This window comes from Nicotiana attenuata, unplaced genomic scaffold, assembly GCF_001879085.1.
Source record: "Nicotiana attenuata strain UT unplaced genomic scaffold, NIATTr2, whole genome shotgun sequence".
NCBI classification, from domain to species: Eukaryota; Viridiplantae; Streptophyta; class Magnoliopsida; order Solanales; family Solanaceae; genus Nicotiana; species Nicotiana attenuata.
The window spans coordinates 258,417-274,080 of record NW_017670756.1 but is presented as its reverse complement, the minus strand read 5'-3'; the positions used below and the strand labels follow the sequence as shown (position 1 = coordinate 274,080).

General features: G+C 36.1%; 1 protein-coding gene across 4 annotated transcripts; it reads left to right on the top strand.

The window, feature by feature from the left end:
- Positions 1 to 2,104: 2,104 nt before the first annotated feature.
- On the top strand, positions 2,105 to 15,247 carry LOC109243042. 4 transcript variants are annotated; one of them, XR_002070479.1, is made up of 16 exons: positions 2,105 to 2,347; positions 2,511 to 2,550; positions 2,771 to 2,851; positions 3,903 to 4,008; positions 4,331 to 4,513; positions 4,778 to 4,837; positions 4,932 to 4,950; positions 5,043 to 5,107; positions 5,220 to 5,235; positions 5,338 to 5,399; positions 6,646 to 6,742; positions 7,327 to 7,652; positions 7,859 to 8,192; positions 9,944 to 10,290; positions 10,535 to 10,834; positions 15,216 to 15,247. XR_002070479.1 is itself a non-coding variant. In XM_019409932.1 (15 exons), the coding sequence occupies exons 5-15, from the start codon at positions 4,332 to 4,334 to the stop codon at positions 10,728 to 10,730; spliced, it is 1,704 nt and encodes a 567-aa protein (XP_019265477.1). In that variant the 5' UTR covers positions 2,105 to 2,347; positions 2,511 to 2,550; positions 2,771 to 2,851; positions 3,903 to 4,008; position 4,331; the 3' UTR covers positions 10,731 to 10,907. The 4 variants fall into 4 exon arrangements, 1 of the variants encoding a protein (XP_019265477.1); XR_002070480.1 differs by lacking the exon at positions 15,216 to 15,247 and adding an exon at positions 11,245 to 11,410; XR_002070478.1 differs by lacking the exon at positions 15,216 to 15,247 and adding an exon at positions 10,949 to 11,410.
- Positions 15,248 to 15,664: the final 417 nt, after the last annotated feature.

The window sequence follows — 15,664 nt, the reverse complement described above, 5'->3', positions numbered from 1 at the left end:
CGCATCTGCGAAGGGCGTATCGCAGAAGCGGAAAAAGGGCAGCCTTGGGCGGACCGCAGAAGTGGTTATTGGTCTGCACCTGCGGAACCGCAGAAGCTGTCAAGGGACCGCAGATGCGGAAATCCCTGGAGGCAGAAGGTTATTTTAAATCGGGATTTGGCCACTTCTCTCATAATTTTCATGGCTTGGGGCGATTTTTGTAGAGCTTCAAAGAGGGATTTCGTCACCTATGTTAAGGTAAGTTATTCCCACTCATTTCCAAGTTAAATACAAGATTATATCATGGAATTAAACGTAAAAATTATGGGAAAATTGAGATTTTTGGAAGAAAACCTAGAAACTTGATAAATTGGATTTTTACCACGAATTTGAGCATGGAATTAGGAGTAAATTATATATTTGAGCTAGTGAAGCTATGGGTAGAGTATATCTTTGAAAAATTTCGGATTCCGGGCACGTGGGCCCGAGGGCATTTTGGGCAACTTTTCGTTCGGGGTTAGGAATTGTTACAAATGGGGTTGTAAAGTTTAATTGAGCATATATTAATGGATTTGTATAATCATTGGCTAGTTTTGGAGCGTTGTGCGTTGGTGCAAGTCTTCGGAGGAATGTAGAATGCCTGTTATGAGTCTTCGGAGCGAGGTGAGTCTCCTTTCTAACCTTGTAAGAGGGAATTGTCCCCATAGGTGAGTTAATTAGTTATGTGCTCCTATTTGTGGGGGCTACGTACGCACGAGGTGACGAGAGTCCGTGCGTAGCTACTATTATGCTATTGTCCGGATAGTCTAGGACCCAAAAGCATGCTATATTTTGAATATTTGTAATCTTATGGACAGTTGAATTGCTTAAACCACATCAAATGGTAAATAAATTCCTAATAAGATCTAAACCTCATTTTTGTAATTCGTTAAAGGAGAATTTGTTCTTCTTTGAATAATTGCCCCATGTTGGCTTCCTGACTGAATGTCTCTATGTGTTTATTTTGGAACGGGCCGAACGCCTCGGCAGATTAAATAGATGCATCTATAGGCGCGCCGTCGACCCTCGGCAAGTGCACAGTTTATTTCTGTTGGATTGGGTCGTCGCCTCGGTGTTATTTGCGCATGTTATATTGATGCTTGAGGACTTTAAATGTGAAGTTTTCCCTTCGTGGCTTGATATGAATTAATAAGATAATAAAGAGTAAACATTGAAAACCCCTGATTATTGGTTGAAGGTGTTTATCTATTTTCTGGCTTCGTGAATTAAAACTGCTATATGAATTCATGATTTCCTCAAATGTTTAGTATATTGTCAAATGACCTCTAGTAAGTGTCCAAGTTGACCATCTCGTCTCTACTTCTTCGAGATTAGGCGGGATACTCATTGAGTAGACGTTGTTTACGTACTCATACTACACTTCTGTGTATTTTTGTTGCACGGGTATATTTATTTCTAGCAGCCCACTGGGCGCAGCAACACGGATGGATTTGTGGCTAGGTGAGTTGCATTATTCGAGGCGGCCCGCAGCTAGTGTAGCCCTCTTTAGTACACTGTATTTACTTCCTGTCCATTGTATTCCGGACGGATGCTATATTTTATTTTCTTGACAGTAGATGCTCATGCACTTGTGACATCGGGTTATGGGATGGTTTGAAATATTTTGTATTAATTGCTTATTACTTAATTTGAATTGAAGCAGTTATCCTTTATTTATGGAAAATTGAAGGAAAATCTTAGTTTTCAAGATTGTTAAAAACGAGAATTTGATTAAGTGATTTGGTTGGCTTGCCTGACAGCAGTGTCCGGTGCCATCACGATCCTTAGTGGATTTTGGGTCGTGACACTTAAATTATATAAATATTTAAGGTTATAAAAGTCGATGAATATTTTGGGGATATTTTAGTTATTCAACATTTAGCATAAATTATTCGTGCTTTTATGATAATATATAGATATAGATATAGATATAAATATAGATAGATATATAGATATAGATATAGATAGATATACATAGATAGATAGATATAGATATAGATGTGTCGCAATAGCGTGGGTGTTGTGTAATTAGAAATTGTTAATATTCTATCAGACAATTCAAAGGTCAACTTTTCAAGGTGGCTTATTGAAGATTTGATGAATTTTGAAACTGACCACAAAATGGTCGGTATAACGGCTTCTCCGATTCAATCGTTTCGAGTTACCATGACCGTAGATTAGCCTCTCTTGAGAAATTATAAAATCAAATCATAAACCTCCTCGTTTTGGCCTTCCATTCCAATTCTCTTTGCATCTCTACCAACAGTTTGCGGTGGAGATATGTCGGCTAAACATTTCTGAGGCAGGAATCACGTCTTTCTTGCATATGGTATCATTGTTTCTTCATAGAGTCATGCATGTTTGGGTTTGTGGGTGGGGTTTGCATTGTCTTCTCTAATATGTTTCGTTATTTGTCCGTTATCATGTACCTCTATATGTATTCGAAATTATTCAACTGTCGGTTCTTGTTGTTTTTGTTTTTTGATCTACAGATATTGCAAAATCTAAATGGGGCTGCCTATAATTAAAGTGGTACGGAATATATTATAATCCTATTATATTATACTTTTCCTTCTAAACGTTGTATAATTATGAACGCTATGATTGTCACCTTTTATTTTGGTGGTGTGATGTTGTAACTTTCTAAACTCCAGTGCACATATTTTCAGAATATACTGTTTCCGTCAATGGTTGTATATTATTTTACAAGTCTTACTCATATTATTTTGTTTTTGGCTTCTTTTGTTTCTAGGTATCACCATGCGGCTGGCATTGCTAAATAAAAAAGTCTCATTGCTTGTATAATTATATGAAATTTGGACTGTGATGGAAGGTAAGCACTGAGATTCCATATGTATAATGTTATTTTAGGGTGATTGATTATTTTCTTAACTTCCTGGATCACACAAGCGTTATACTTAAACACTGAACTAAAAGCAGTTACTTCTCCCCAAATTTTCTTCTACATAAGAAAATGGTTTAGGATGGGTCTCGACTAGTTTTTGTACCTGCAGCAAAGTTGTATATTGCTTGAAAATTTGTGGGCTAACATCTCAGAGGGGAATATGTGTCTTTCTTCCCCTACATTGCTCTATTCTTGGTATTTTTTTTCCTTAACCTCTGCTTGCATCATGTAGCAGTTCTTCATAACAGCTTTTTGTTATAGTGGGTTGTTTTCGATTGTGAGGAGAGAAGCAGGGGGTTATGCAATGTGGTTGAGGTTTTGCAAATGATTCTCTGCTTATTGTTTTCCATGATATAGGGGTTATCCAGTGCAACCAAAGGGATCCAATTGAATCCCCTTCATTGATAAATTGTACTGCGTAAATAGAGTTAAAACAACCTTTCTGTACATAAATATTTTGAATCCCCTTAACACAAGAGAATACGTGTTGAAACCCCAGTCGTGCCATTTTTGGGTTATTTTGAATCCCCTTGTCAAAATTCGTGACTCCGTGACTGCTTGTAAAGTCGATAAATTAATTGTTTATCTTGCCAACAGAAATTTGAAGTTCTTTTACTTTTCTGCTTCAATAGAAATTTTACGGACATAATGAAGCATCTTCTCCATGATTATTATTTTAGATACTGCATTTCCTTGTAAAAGTGCTTTGACTGTAATTCTACATACTTGCCTTTATTTTGACCTTAAAATGATGGACTTGCTAGGATTTTGGTTGTTTCTGTGCAAATACTCTCAAAACGTTCGATACAAGTTCATTATAGATAGTTTAGAAGGTAGTGGTTGATTATATCCAATTAGAAAGTTCAATTGTGTACAAATAAGATAACATTTTTTTTCTGGTGATGTCTTTCTTGTATCGTAGGAGAATGTTACGAATCTAACTCTGATTGTCATTTTTTTCTCCTGCACTTTATCTCAGGTCTCCTCATCTTCTGGTATCTTGAAAGATAGATACTGTTCATAGAATTTCTTGAAAATTGGACTCTAAAGGAAAGCAAACACTTAGATTTTGAATCAAATGTGAGGTAAATATTTTTGCTAACCACCTGAAATTCAGTACACCTACTGTTGTTTATTGTAATAGCATCTGGAAAACTGCAGAGAATGCACAAGTACATGTTATGGTGGCATGATTATTTTCTAAACTTCCTGGATTATACATGCATGATAATCTTGGTATACTGAAATAATTTCGCTTTCCCAAATTGTATCTACTACTAATCTGGTTAAATAGGGGTAAGAATCATGCGTTAACCAATTATCACCAATCACAATTCATTAGAGTATGTTCTTAAAGTCATTCGATATAGGCATCAACGAATTGAACCTGTGCTGATGGAATTGCAGAATGGGGAGAGCAAAATTAAAACTGCATAAGTTGGATGGTAGCAACCGGATAGGAGTATACTCGAGGCGAAAGAAGGGACTCTTGAAGAAAGCTAATGAGCTGTCAGTATTGTGTGACATTGACATCTTTCTTGCCATGTTTTCACCAGGTGGAAAGCCTAGTGTATACAAGTCAGATAACAGGTACTTTTTCCCACCACGATAACTCAAGATTAAACCTTAAATTTCCATATCTTAATGTTATAGGATTGTTACTTTTTGATGCCAAGACACTTTATCCATGTCTACAATTTATGAGATATGAAGTATTTTGTGGCATCCACCTGAATGAAAATAGGCTAGTTTTAATTATTATGCACCTCTAAATCTAACAAACATTAGAGACCAGTTTTTGCAAAAGCCTTTCTGCTGATAAATCTTAAATCTGCTGCATTCTTCTTCCTCCAGTAGCTTTGAGGACATGATTACCAAGTTTGCCGAAGTAAATCCAGAAGAAAGGGCAAAAAGGTAACATAACACATTTGTATGAATAATTGTGCTGATGAAATAATTGAATGCTTTAAGAGTAATTCTTTGAACTCTTCTTTTACTTGATAAGCAGGAAGATGGAGTGTCTTGATGTAAGTCAATCTTCTGTCTTTCCGTTCATGTGTGCATTTAAATTTTCAAGGTGCTTTTCTAGTGATGCATTTTTCTGGCTTTGAACATTTAGACGATAAAGAAAGCTTGCAAGAAGTCTGATCATGATGTAGACATAGGACAGCAGCTTTGTCCTGGGTACGTTTCATTTCACTGCCAAGTAGTTATGTTTACCTATCTTTTAAGAAATCAAGGCCTGTCAGGTTGACATTTTTTACTACTGAAAACATTTCTTCTTATTCTTTTTCAGGGATTTGACAACGGAGGTATTAATTTTATTTATCACAAAATATCACTATGATTATCAAATTTGTTACCATTGGTAGAAATGCTAGTTAGATTTACTGAGTTTCTTGTGCTTAATGTAGGATATCACTTTTCTCTCACATTCATTAAGAATTCGACTTTCAGACATTGAGGGTAGAGTCAGGTAACTTTGATCTCTTCATTGTTCATTTTTTTTCAATGGATATCTTCCAATACAAACATAAAAGCATAATCATAGATTAGGCCTCTTATGATTGGTTTCGTTATATATTTAGTGATTTTTATAAGAAAAACCCTGTTATTTTTCTTCTGCAAGTGTTAAGAAGCTGTATTATTCGTTCTTGAATTGTTCCAAAGAACAACTATTTTGTATAGGAGATAAAGTCCACAGATGTATATAATGTCTGGCAGAATACTTAAAAAGTTGGTTTACCAAATGCTTAAAGTTTCACAGTTCTACTAAAAAGCTAGTGATTCTTCCACTCTTGATTGGTTCAATGAACTTTTATTTCATTACTTTACATGATAGTGAATGGATTTTACTGTGTTGGTCACACAATTGTTATATAAATACCTCTGAAAAATATTTATTACAAACTTTTCTTGAACATTATATCATAAGACTGAACTTATCTCCCTTAAGAATAAGAGATGAGACTTTCTCTAAATCAACTTCACATTTGAGGAGAACTTGCTTTTTTGATTCAAAATTCATTTGTCAACTGCACTGACAATCATTGCGTCATTATAGATTTGACCGAGTATTGTGGTTGTGTCTTATAAATAAATGGAGATCATTTCTATTACATATGCTGGATAAACAATCAAATGATAATCAAATAATTCTGTAAACACTTGTGACCTCAGAAATGGAATGTACATAGTCTAATGTGTCATGTGTGTGGTCGTAGGAATTAGGAAGTAAAGTTAGATACTGTTTTGGGGAAGGCCAATACATTATAGCAAAGTTGCTAGCTGATATTTGGCTTTTCTGCAGATATGTAAGTTATGAGTTTATCATAAGCATATCCAAATTTCCCACCAGCTAAGTTTACAGTGACAGACTAAGTTGGGCAGTATTTCGCAAATCCTTCGAGTAACTTTATATGCTTCATTCTTTGTTTTATGTGTAGCTGGAGAATGTTTAGAAGGTTACATATTCTCCTTTTTCTCTTCCAGAAAAGAGAATATCCCTTGTTATCAGGTCTATGATAATTCAGTACAGTATGACCAAACCAAAAAAAAAAAAAAAAAGGAATGGAAGTGTTGCATGAATAGATCAACAGTTAGCTGATTCAGATTTTTCTCTCCCGTCCCTAGGTTGATATGCCTCGTTGGCTTACTATTATTTCTATGGAGATAGTTCTAAGAACTATATATGACATTTCTTTTTGTTTTGGAATATGTAGGCTATGGAAGAATCTTGAAAAGATTGACAGCATTCAACAACTTAGGACAATGGAGGACTCAATATCAAAATCTCTTAACGAAATCGCGAAACATAAGGTATACTTAATTCTTGCTTCACCTGGCATTCAATAGCTATGTTTTTTATTCACGCACTTATGTGTAGCCAATCACCACATTTATTGTGAATGATCAAATTTACTCATTATTGTTAATTTAATCGATGAAGACCTCAAGGGCCTTAAAGGGAGTACTATTGTTGGATATATATATTTGGTTAAACCTTTTATTTAAACTCACTTTGTTTTCTTAAATAAAAGTATTTAAAAAATCTTCTTTATGAGATACCCTGGCGTTTCTTAGAGTAATATGTTGTCTCTATGAAAATAATAGGAGCGTGATGTTATATCGATCCTCTTGCAGTGGATCGTAAGCTAATTTCTTTATTAACAGTTTATAACATCAAATAAACAAAATGAAATGAGCTGCTTATAGAATACTGTGCTTGGCTGTAGTGTTTCCAACATATCCATTATTTAACTTTTGATTTTCTTATTTTTCCATATTTTGATAAAAGCTCATAATTTGTGTTAATTAATGGGTAAATATAACTGCAATGATAAGTTATGCCTTACAGTTTATTGTAAATTAAAAGATTGTAATGAGCTCTGTTTGCATTGCAGTGTGGGATGGGTTCATTAATTTTTGGTGCTGGGCAAGATTTTCAGCCTTCTTCAGTCCGACATGGGATGGATTCACCTTTGAACTCTGATGCTAGGAAAGAGTTCCATCCATGTTCATCAGTCCATGCTTGTGATAGTGAAAATATTGATGTATATGAAGACATGAATTCATTCGATTCATCTTTACATTGTGATACTGGGCAAGATTTCCAGGCTTCTTCACTGATGCATCATGGGATGAATTTGGGGCAAGAGCTCTATCAATGTTCATCAGTCCACGGTGAAAATATGGATGTATACGAGGACTTAAATTCATTTCCACTAGAGTGAGGAACCTCCTTTATGTGCTTCAGACTTCCAATTATCATGTCCCTTTTAAGTAAAAGATTTTAACATATGATATAATTGGCATTGATATTTTTATTGCTATGTCTAATAAAAACACAATATTTTCGTCCCGTAATCATAGTTTTTACTTTGTCTGCAGAAGTAATTATTAGCTTCTGACATTTTAATGATTTGGGGTCTGTAGGTATTTGGAGGAACCATCTTTTTCTTTTGAGAGCTACACAAATCTTGTTTGCAGCAAAGAAATTGAAGTCTCTATGCCAGAATCCGTAAATTTTGTACCTGGTGAAATATTTCTGGATTGTGAAGTAAATCAGGAAGATATTGTAACAGAATTTGGATTTACCTTTGATGTGCCACAACAAGAACAGACGGATGACCAGGGAAATGATTTTGACTGTAGCATCAACAAGGGTTCCAGACTTCCTCATTCTGATCTTGTTAACATCCACGATAGTTCAAAATCAGCATCTGGTACTTGTGAAAATATGATATTAGCCGAATCTCTACACTTTCTGGTAAGTTTTAACCTTTATGATGTAGCTAATCTCTAATATTCTTACCACTCCTTTCACACTTCATTACTCTTTACATTTTGAAAAAAAAAATATTGATCGTTTTCTATCATTGTCCAAAGATCCATCCATGTGAAACTAGTTTCTGAATTGAGCTATATGAGAAACATTTGAATGCTTACGATTTGTCATCAGCATCAAGTCTAAATTGCTGATTGTAACTACATAAGTCTCAAGATTATTATAGAACCTCCAACAACTTTTTTATCTAACCTTACAATTCTGATTTATATCATAGCACCGATCTACTTAGTTCAGTCTCGAAGACGGGATAATAGAGGCGTAGCACCGAATATGTTTGAATAGTCCCACCCAGTAGATGGACAAGCCAGTAGTACCAATCAAGGAAGCCTTGAACTATAGAGCTTTCTTTCCCGATGGTTATCTCTCTTAAGGATGAAATTTTCTATAAACTTAACAACTACAACAAACTCAGTTTAATCCCATAAGTGGGGTCTGGGGAAGGTAATGTGTACGGAGACTTACGCCTACCTAAAAAGGTAGAGAGGCTGTTTTCTATTGACCCTCTGCTCAAGGAACATTAAAAATAAAGCAACAAGCAATAACAGCAGCAATGTAATAGGGTAACGAAAGCGAATGACACAACAAGTAATAAAGAGCCTGGAATACAATTTTCTCTAACGTGTCTTCACATTTTGAGTGGAGAATGCTTTCGAGGCTAAATTCATCATCCTACTGCCACAGCAGTCGTTTTTGCATCTTAGGTTTTGGAAAATCTTTGTGATTGCATCTTATCAAAAGATGGAGATCATTTCTATGACATTTGGTGGCCAAAAATACAATTGTTATTCAGAATTCTGTAACCCTTCTGAGATCAGAGATGGAAGATGCATAATCTAGTGTATGTGGTCATAGCAATTTGAGTGACGTTTGAGGAAGATCAATGAGTTATAGAAAAGCTGTCAGCTAATTGTTGGCTTAGTTTGTTGCATATATTTTAGTTATTAATCTAGGATGCCTTCCGACATTGTCCACCATCTGCATTTTTAGTGGAAAGATTTTATTTGGTAGTATTTCCAAAATCCTTAGAGTACATAGTGTGATTCAATGTTTGACTTATAGCATGGTGATTCCTTTTCTCTTGGGATCTAGGGAACTGTAGATTTCAGAAGAATATTCACAAAATTAACATCATGAATAACTTAGAAAAATGGGTGACTCACTAGCAAACTCCATTAAAGTGCTTCTGGTAAAAAATTCAGATACTTTTCAACGAAATCTATTTCCAAATATTAAAGTGGATTTGGCACAAAATCGTGATATGATTATATCTTAACATTTATAGAGTTATATGAAGCTCCTATGAGAATAAGATGATTTGTAGATAAAAATTTTAAGGCTTGGAATCCTTAGGGTATATAATAAAAAAAATTAGTAAATGACAAAGACTGCTCAACAGTGTACAACCACTGGCTGTTAGATTTCCAGCATATCCATTATTATCTTTTGTTATTCTCATTCATGCCATTGTAATAAAAAACTATAATAATTTGTTAATTAGTAGTAGGTACATCTTAGGACTCTAAAATACTGTGTGTACTGCATGTTTTAATGTTCTCCTTTATTGCCATTATGATAGAAACTAAAAAATTTATATTAGTTAATAGTTACATCTTAGTACTCTGAAATACTGTGTATACTACAAGTTTTAAGGAGCATCCTTTGCATTTCAGTATGGGATGGATTCATCAAGTTCCGATGCTGGAGAAGAGTTTTCAACTTCTTCCTCAATCAAGCATGGGATAAATTTATCTTCAACCCAACTCGATGCAGGCTTATCTGTCAATGGTGGTGATAGTGAAAATATGGACAATTACAAGGATCTTATTGCATTTGATGATTCGTGTTTAAAATTTGAGGATGAGCAAGAATTTCAGTCTTCATCATCAATTGGCCAGTATAGTATGAATTCACCTGTAAGTTTTGATGCTGGGCAAGAGCTGCATCGATCTTCATCTGTCAACGGAGGTGATAGTGAAAGTATTAATGGATACGAGGACCTAAATTTGTTTGTACAAGGGTAAGGGTTTACCTTTATATCAAGCTTCAAGCTTCAAGCTGCAAATCCTCATAGTCCTCGTTAATTTGATAATAGTAACGATATCTTTTATTTCTTCATCACCATGTTTAGACAAATGTATTATTTTTCCTATTTCCCATCCATATGCCCCGCTCATCATCATCAGTATCATTATCACCACCTTTATCATTATATACGGAGATAATTATTATCCTCTAATATGTCATTTGATTTCGGGTTTCAGGTTCTTGGACGATCCACCTTTATCAATGGAGAGCTGTACGGATCTTGCTGGCAACCATGAAGTTGAAAATTATAAGCCGGGATATGAAAATTGCTCAGAGGATAAAATGTTTCTGGATTGTCAATTAAATCAGGAAAATATTGAAATGGCATTCAAATCTAATATTGATTTTGCCACTGGTAGAGCAAATGGATGACGTCCAGGAAAACACTTTTGACTGTCTCAACAAAGGTTTTGGATTTCCACTATTAACATCCATCCTAGTGTAACTTGTGACAATATGACTATCTCAACTTTCCTGTAAGTTTCACCTGTCTTAATCTTTTATTTCACTTGGAAACTTTTCCTCTCTAACATTCTATAATTCCTTACTCCTTACATTGTCTTTTTAAATTTTTATTACTTACTATTAAGGGGGGTATCGCATTGGGGTTATTCGATCCCAGATCACATGGTGAAGGATGATGGGCTCACTCCTTACTTCTTGAGATATTCATTTTGTTCTATTGTTGGCAAAAGATCCATACATGGGGAACTAGTGGTCTTTAAAGTGGTTCTACTTGAGGAATGATCTCTTATTAGAATATATGTCTTCTCCAACATCATGTCTAAATTGCTGGTGTTAATATTTTGAAGGGGATAATGCACGTCTCTAAAACATGCAGTTAAGTATTAATTTTCCCTCCCATGTGCCGTCTCAATATGTACAGGGATAGAATAAAGCAGGTTGAAGACAACTTAATCATTTGTGGAATACGAAAAGAATTATTTATGGAATACGAGTATCAAGAGGATATTAGAATCGTCAACTACTTCGCATTCATGTACAATTTTGTTAGTTGTTTGCGTATATCAAACATGAACAGCGTTAGTATTTCTGAAGTCTTATAACTTAATTGCTTTATGAGATTAAAGATACATGTTGGCTATCGATAACGGTTTGGCATGCTATACCTTAGTAGTTGTCCTTATAGAACTATTCCATAATTTCTCTAAAAGTGCAGCTCATTGTTTAGCAGTATTTCAACTTTGCAAGCAATGGCAAACATCTAAATTTCCTTACGAAAAAGAATTGCAACTCATCAGTTTCTATGTATTCCGTGCCCACCTCCTCAAACCAAATAAATGATCATCCTTTTGCCCCGTTACAGGGGTGCTATTTTGGATCGACATTGACACATATGAAAAGAAAAACATGTGGACTTCCCTTTGCATCTATATATATAAGTGTGTGTATAAAGTAGATGAAAGAACGCGATAATCTAAACACATTAGATAGCGCGTAAATCACAAAACGAGAATCTGTCCACATAGCGGAAGCGGAAGGAACGGATTAATTGAAGCTGGAATTACCGATCAGAGGTGGTTGTCATAGTGAATTGGATCCCTAAGCCACAGTTTGATTTTTGGAGAAGACTAAGCATAGAAAAATATTGTGTATTCTGTCTATTTAGAGGTACACCGTATGTGTACTTACTGTGATTTGCCCTAGTGGGCTCTATGAGCAGGTGGACTTTATTTCCTACATCTCCCACTCATACATAATGGGAGTTCTCATCTAAATTTGAGAAATATATTCTCATCTCATCTCCTCAATCATTCATATAGGGAAGTAGACCGTGCGACCATCATACTGTGAGAGCTAAGTGCTATACATCTGTTAGGAGTATATAGCCTCTCGTCGAGTGCAAACCTGCAAGTAGAGCATAAGTACACAGTTCCCTAGATCATATAAATCACATTTGATATAGTTTCAACATCTCATGTATCATTATTTCTTGTATCAAAATCACAACTCATAAGTTATATCTAGTGCGCACCAGTGAACACAAATAAATGAGATTCCATCAATGATCTTCCTCTTCTCACGATCCCCTTAACATTAGTATGACTCATTTTATAGATATGCTCCGCTAGATCGAATTTGTGTACATGGTCTTTTGGAAACACACTAAGATGGCTAACATCACACTAAGTCTCAAGTATCTGATCGGAGTCTCTGAGGGTACAAAATCTTGAGCCATTATAAAAGCTCTGGATCTCCCATAATAATAAGTTGAGAATCGACTTATGTTAACCTAATTGGTCGATATTAGCACACATGATATGAAACACATGCTACAATATTTTCTCCCTTTCCCCGAGGAGCGTATGTCTTTATCTCATAAAGAATGTTGTACAGATGATATCTAGACACCATAAGTATCTAAATTTGAGTTCCTTGGTCTACAAAATCATATTTAACTCATATTTGTCTCACAAAGTAGACTAGGTGAATGTTTTTCACCCTAATGACCTTATGTCATGGTTTACGCGACATTCAGGATTTTAAGCGAATAGCTCTTAAATTATTCTTAAGATAATTTTGCTTAAAATCATGTCTCATCTCCACACATCACTAAGATAAGGAGGCGGTTTCCTATGTGAGAAGGCCAACCTCTTGTCTACCCGACATGCTTATAAAAAATGAACAAAGAATGCACATAACATTCAGCAATATAATATTTATGTATGTAAATCAACTATATTGATAACCAACGAACATCAGTTTTGTGAATACGGGAAAATAAATAACAAAATGAAGTATATCAAAGTCTACTCAAGCCTTGAGACCTTGCGTGTCTCACAAATGCATCTCTAGACAAAGGCTTGGTCAATGGATCTGCTAACATGTCTTTTATAGACACATACATCACATTTAATTACTACCTTACATCTAACTATCATGACCCCATTTTTTCACCTTAGGATGTCGTGGTGGCACCTAGTCTCTAAGACTGGGTAAGCCTAACATTTAATATTAATTAACAAGAATAGTCAAAAAGGAATACAGATATATATATAGGAATAGTAGCTACATACGGACTCTCGTCACTTCGTGCGTATGTAGCCCCCACAGATAATCACACATTTTGATTAATCCTATGGGGTAAATTCCCTCTTACAAGGTTAGAAAAGAGACTTACCTTGTCTCAAAGCCTACTTCCCACTTCAAGAATGAGCTCAAACCTCAAAATTTGATGCCAAACGACTCGAAACTAGTCAAACATTACATAAACCAATCAATCTATGCTTAAAAGTTCATATCCCTACTATTAAAGTGATTAACTGTAACGACCCGGCCGGTCGTTTTTGGAAGTTACGCCCCGATCCTCTATTAACTGTTTCCTCTAAGTTCATTTCTGCTATTTTGGTTTGCCGGGACGTTTGGTTTTGAGTTTCGGAGAGTTTTGGGATGCTTAGTCCCTAAATGAGAGCTTAAGTGTTGAAAAGTGGTCCATAGTCAGAACAGTGTGAAGACGACCTCGGAATGGAAATTTGATGGTTCTGTCAGCTCCGTTAGGTGATTTCGGGGTTGAAAGCGTGTTCGGAATGTATTTTGGAAGCCCGTAGCTCATTTAGGCTTGAAATGCCGAAGTTTGAATTTTTGAAGTTTCCGGTCCGATAGTGAGTTTTTGATCCGAGGGTTAGATTGGAATTCCGGAAGTTGCAGTAGCTCCGTCATGTCATTTGGGATGTGTGTGCAAAATTTCAGGTCATTCGGACGTGTTTTGGTTAGGTTTTTGATCGAAAGCGTGTTTTGATGAAAATTTAAGTTCTTAGGCTCAAATCCTTGTTTAATTCGAGTTTCCGGCGTTGTTTTAGGTGGTTTAAGGATTAGTACAAGTTTGAATGATGTTATGGGATATGTCCGTAGGTTTGGTTGAGGTCCCGGGGGCCTCGGGTGTGTTTCGGGTGCTCAACGGAGCATTTTGGAGTTGTGTTATTGCAGAAAAATCCTTCAGCAGTTGCAGGTCCCAGATCCTTCTTCGCGTTCGCGTAGCTTTGACTCACTTCTTATTCGCGTTCGTGTCCCCTCTCACGCGTTCGCGTAGCTTTGACTCACTTCTTATTCGCGTTCACGTCCCCTCTCACGCGTTCGCGTAGTGTAATCCTGGAGGGGGGCCAGTTCCTTATACGCGTTCGCATACCCGCCTCCGCGTTTGCATAGCCTCGCCTATTTCCCCGTCGCGTTCGCGAACACTGCTTTGCGTTCGCATAGAGAAGCTCCTGGACTTTAACATTTTCCTTTATCGCGTTCGCATTACTTATGTCGCGTTCGCGAAGCTTCATGTCCCCAGGCCTTCGCGTTCGCAGTCTACCTATCGCGATCGCGAAGGGTAATTTTGGCATCTTCAAATTTTCTTCTTCGCGAACACGAGCTCACCTCCGCGTTCGCGATGCATTAAAGTTCTGGGCAGTATTTAACATTTCAAAAACGAGGGTTAGCCATTTTTTTTTTATCAAAATACAAGCTTGGGAGCTCGGATTTGGGAGCAATTTCGAGGGTTTTTCGAGGGCAACGATTGGGTAACGATTCTCTATTCCCTTATGCTTAAAACCCACTAATCTAATCACGAATTCATCTTTAATTTCGAATTTTTGAATGAAAAATTGGTAAAACTTCATAGACCAAACTATTAGATTTTGAGTGGGTGTTTGACCTCCGATTTGGGAGACTTTTGTATTGTTAGACTCGTGAGAGTACGAGGGTTCTGAAAATGTAAAAATTATTCGATTCCGAGATGTTGGCCTGAAGGGCGTTTTGGTCATTTTATCTAAATTCGCGTCTTAGCTTTAAATTAAATAGTAGAATCTGTTGCTTGTGATATTATTTACGATGTGTAATTAAATTGAACAGATTTGGGTCATTTGGAGTCGGATACTCGTGGCAAAAGTGTGGTTTCGAGTTGATTTTTGGAGCCGGTTTGAGGTAAGTGGCTTGTCTAACCTTGTGTGGGGGACCTTTCCCCTTAGGATATGATATTGGTAATTTAATGCCTTGTGCGTGAGGTGACGAGCGCGTACTTGAGCTAATTGTTGAAAAATCCGATTTTCCTTTAAATATTTAGACCGAGTTTCTTTCTTACCTACTTTATTCTACTTGCAATTATAGCTTGTGTTAGTTTAGAAAAGCATGCTTAGCTGACCTAAATTGCCTATTTGCTTAAGTTGCCTTGATTGTACTACGTGAAGCATGTTAGGCTAGAACTACTTGTTGCCTTGTATTTTCTTGTACTCTAGTTCTGAATATCTTCTTGTTGTGGCTGCGTATTTACATTGGGACTACGGATGTGGGATTCCGGTAGC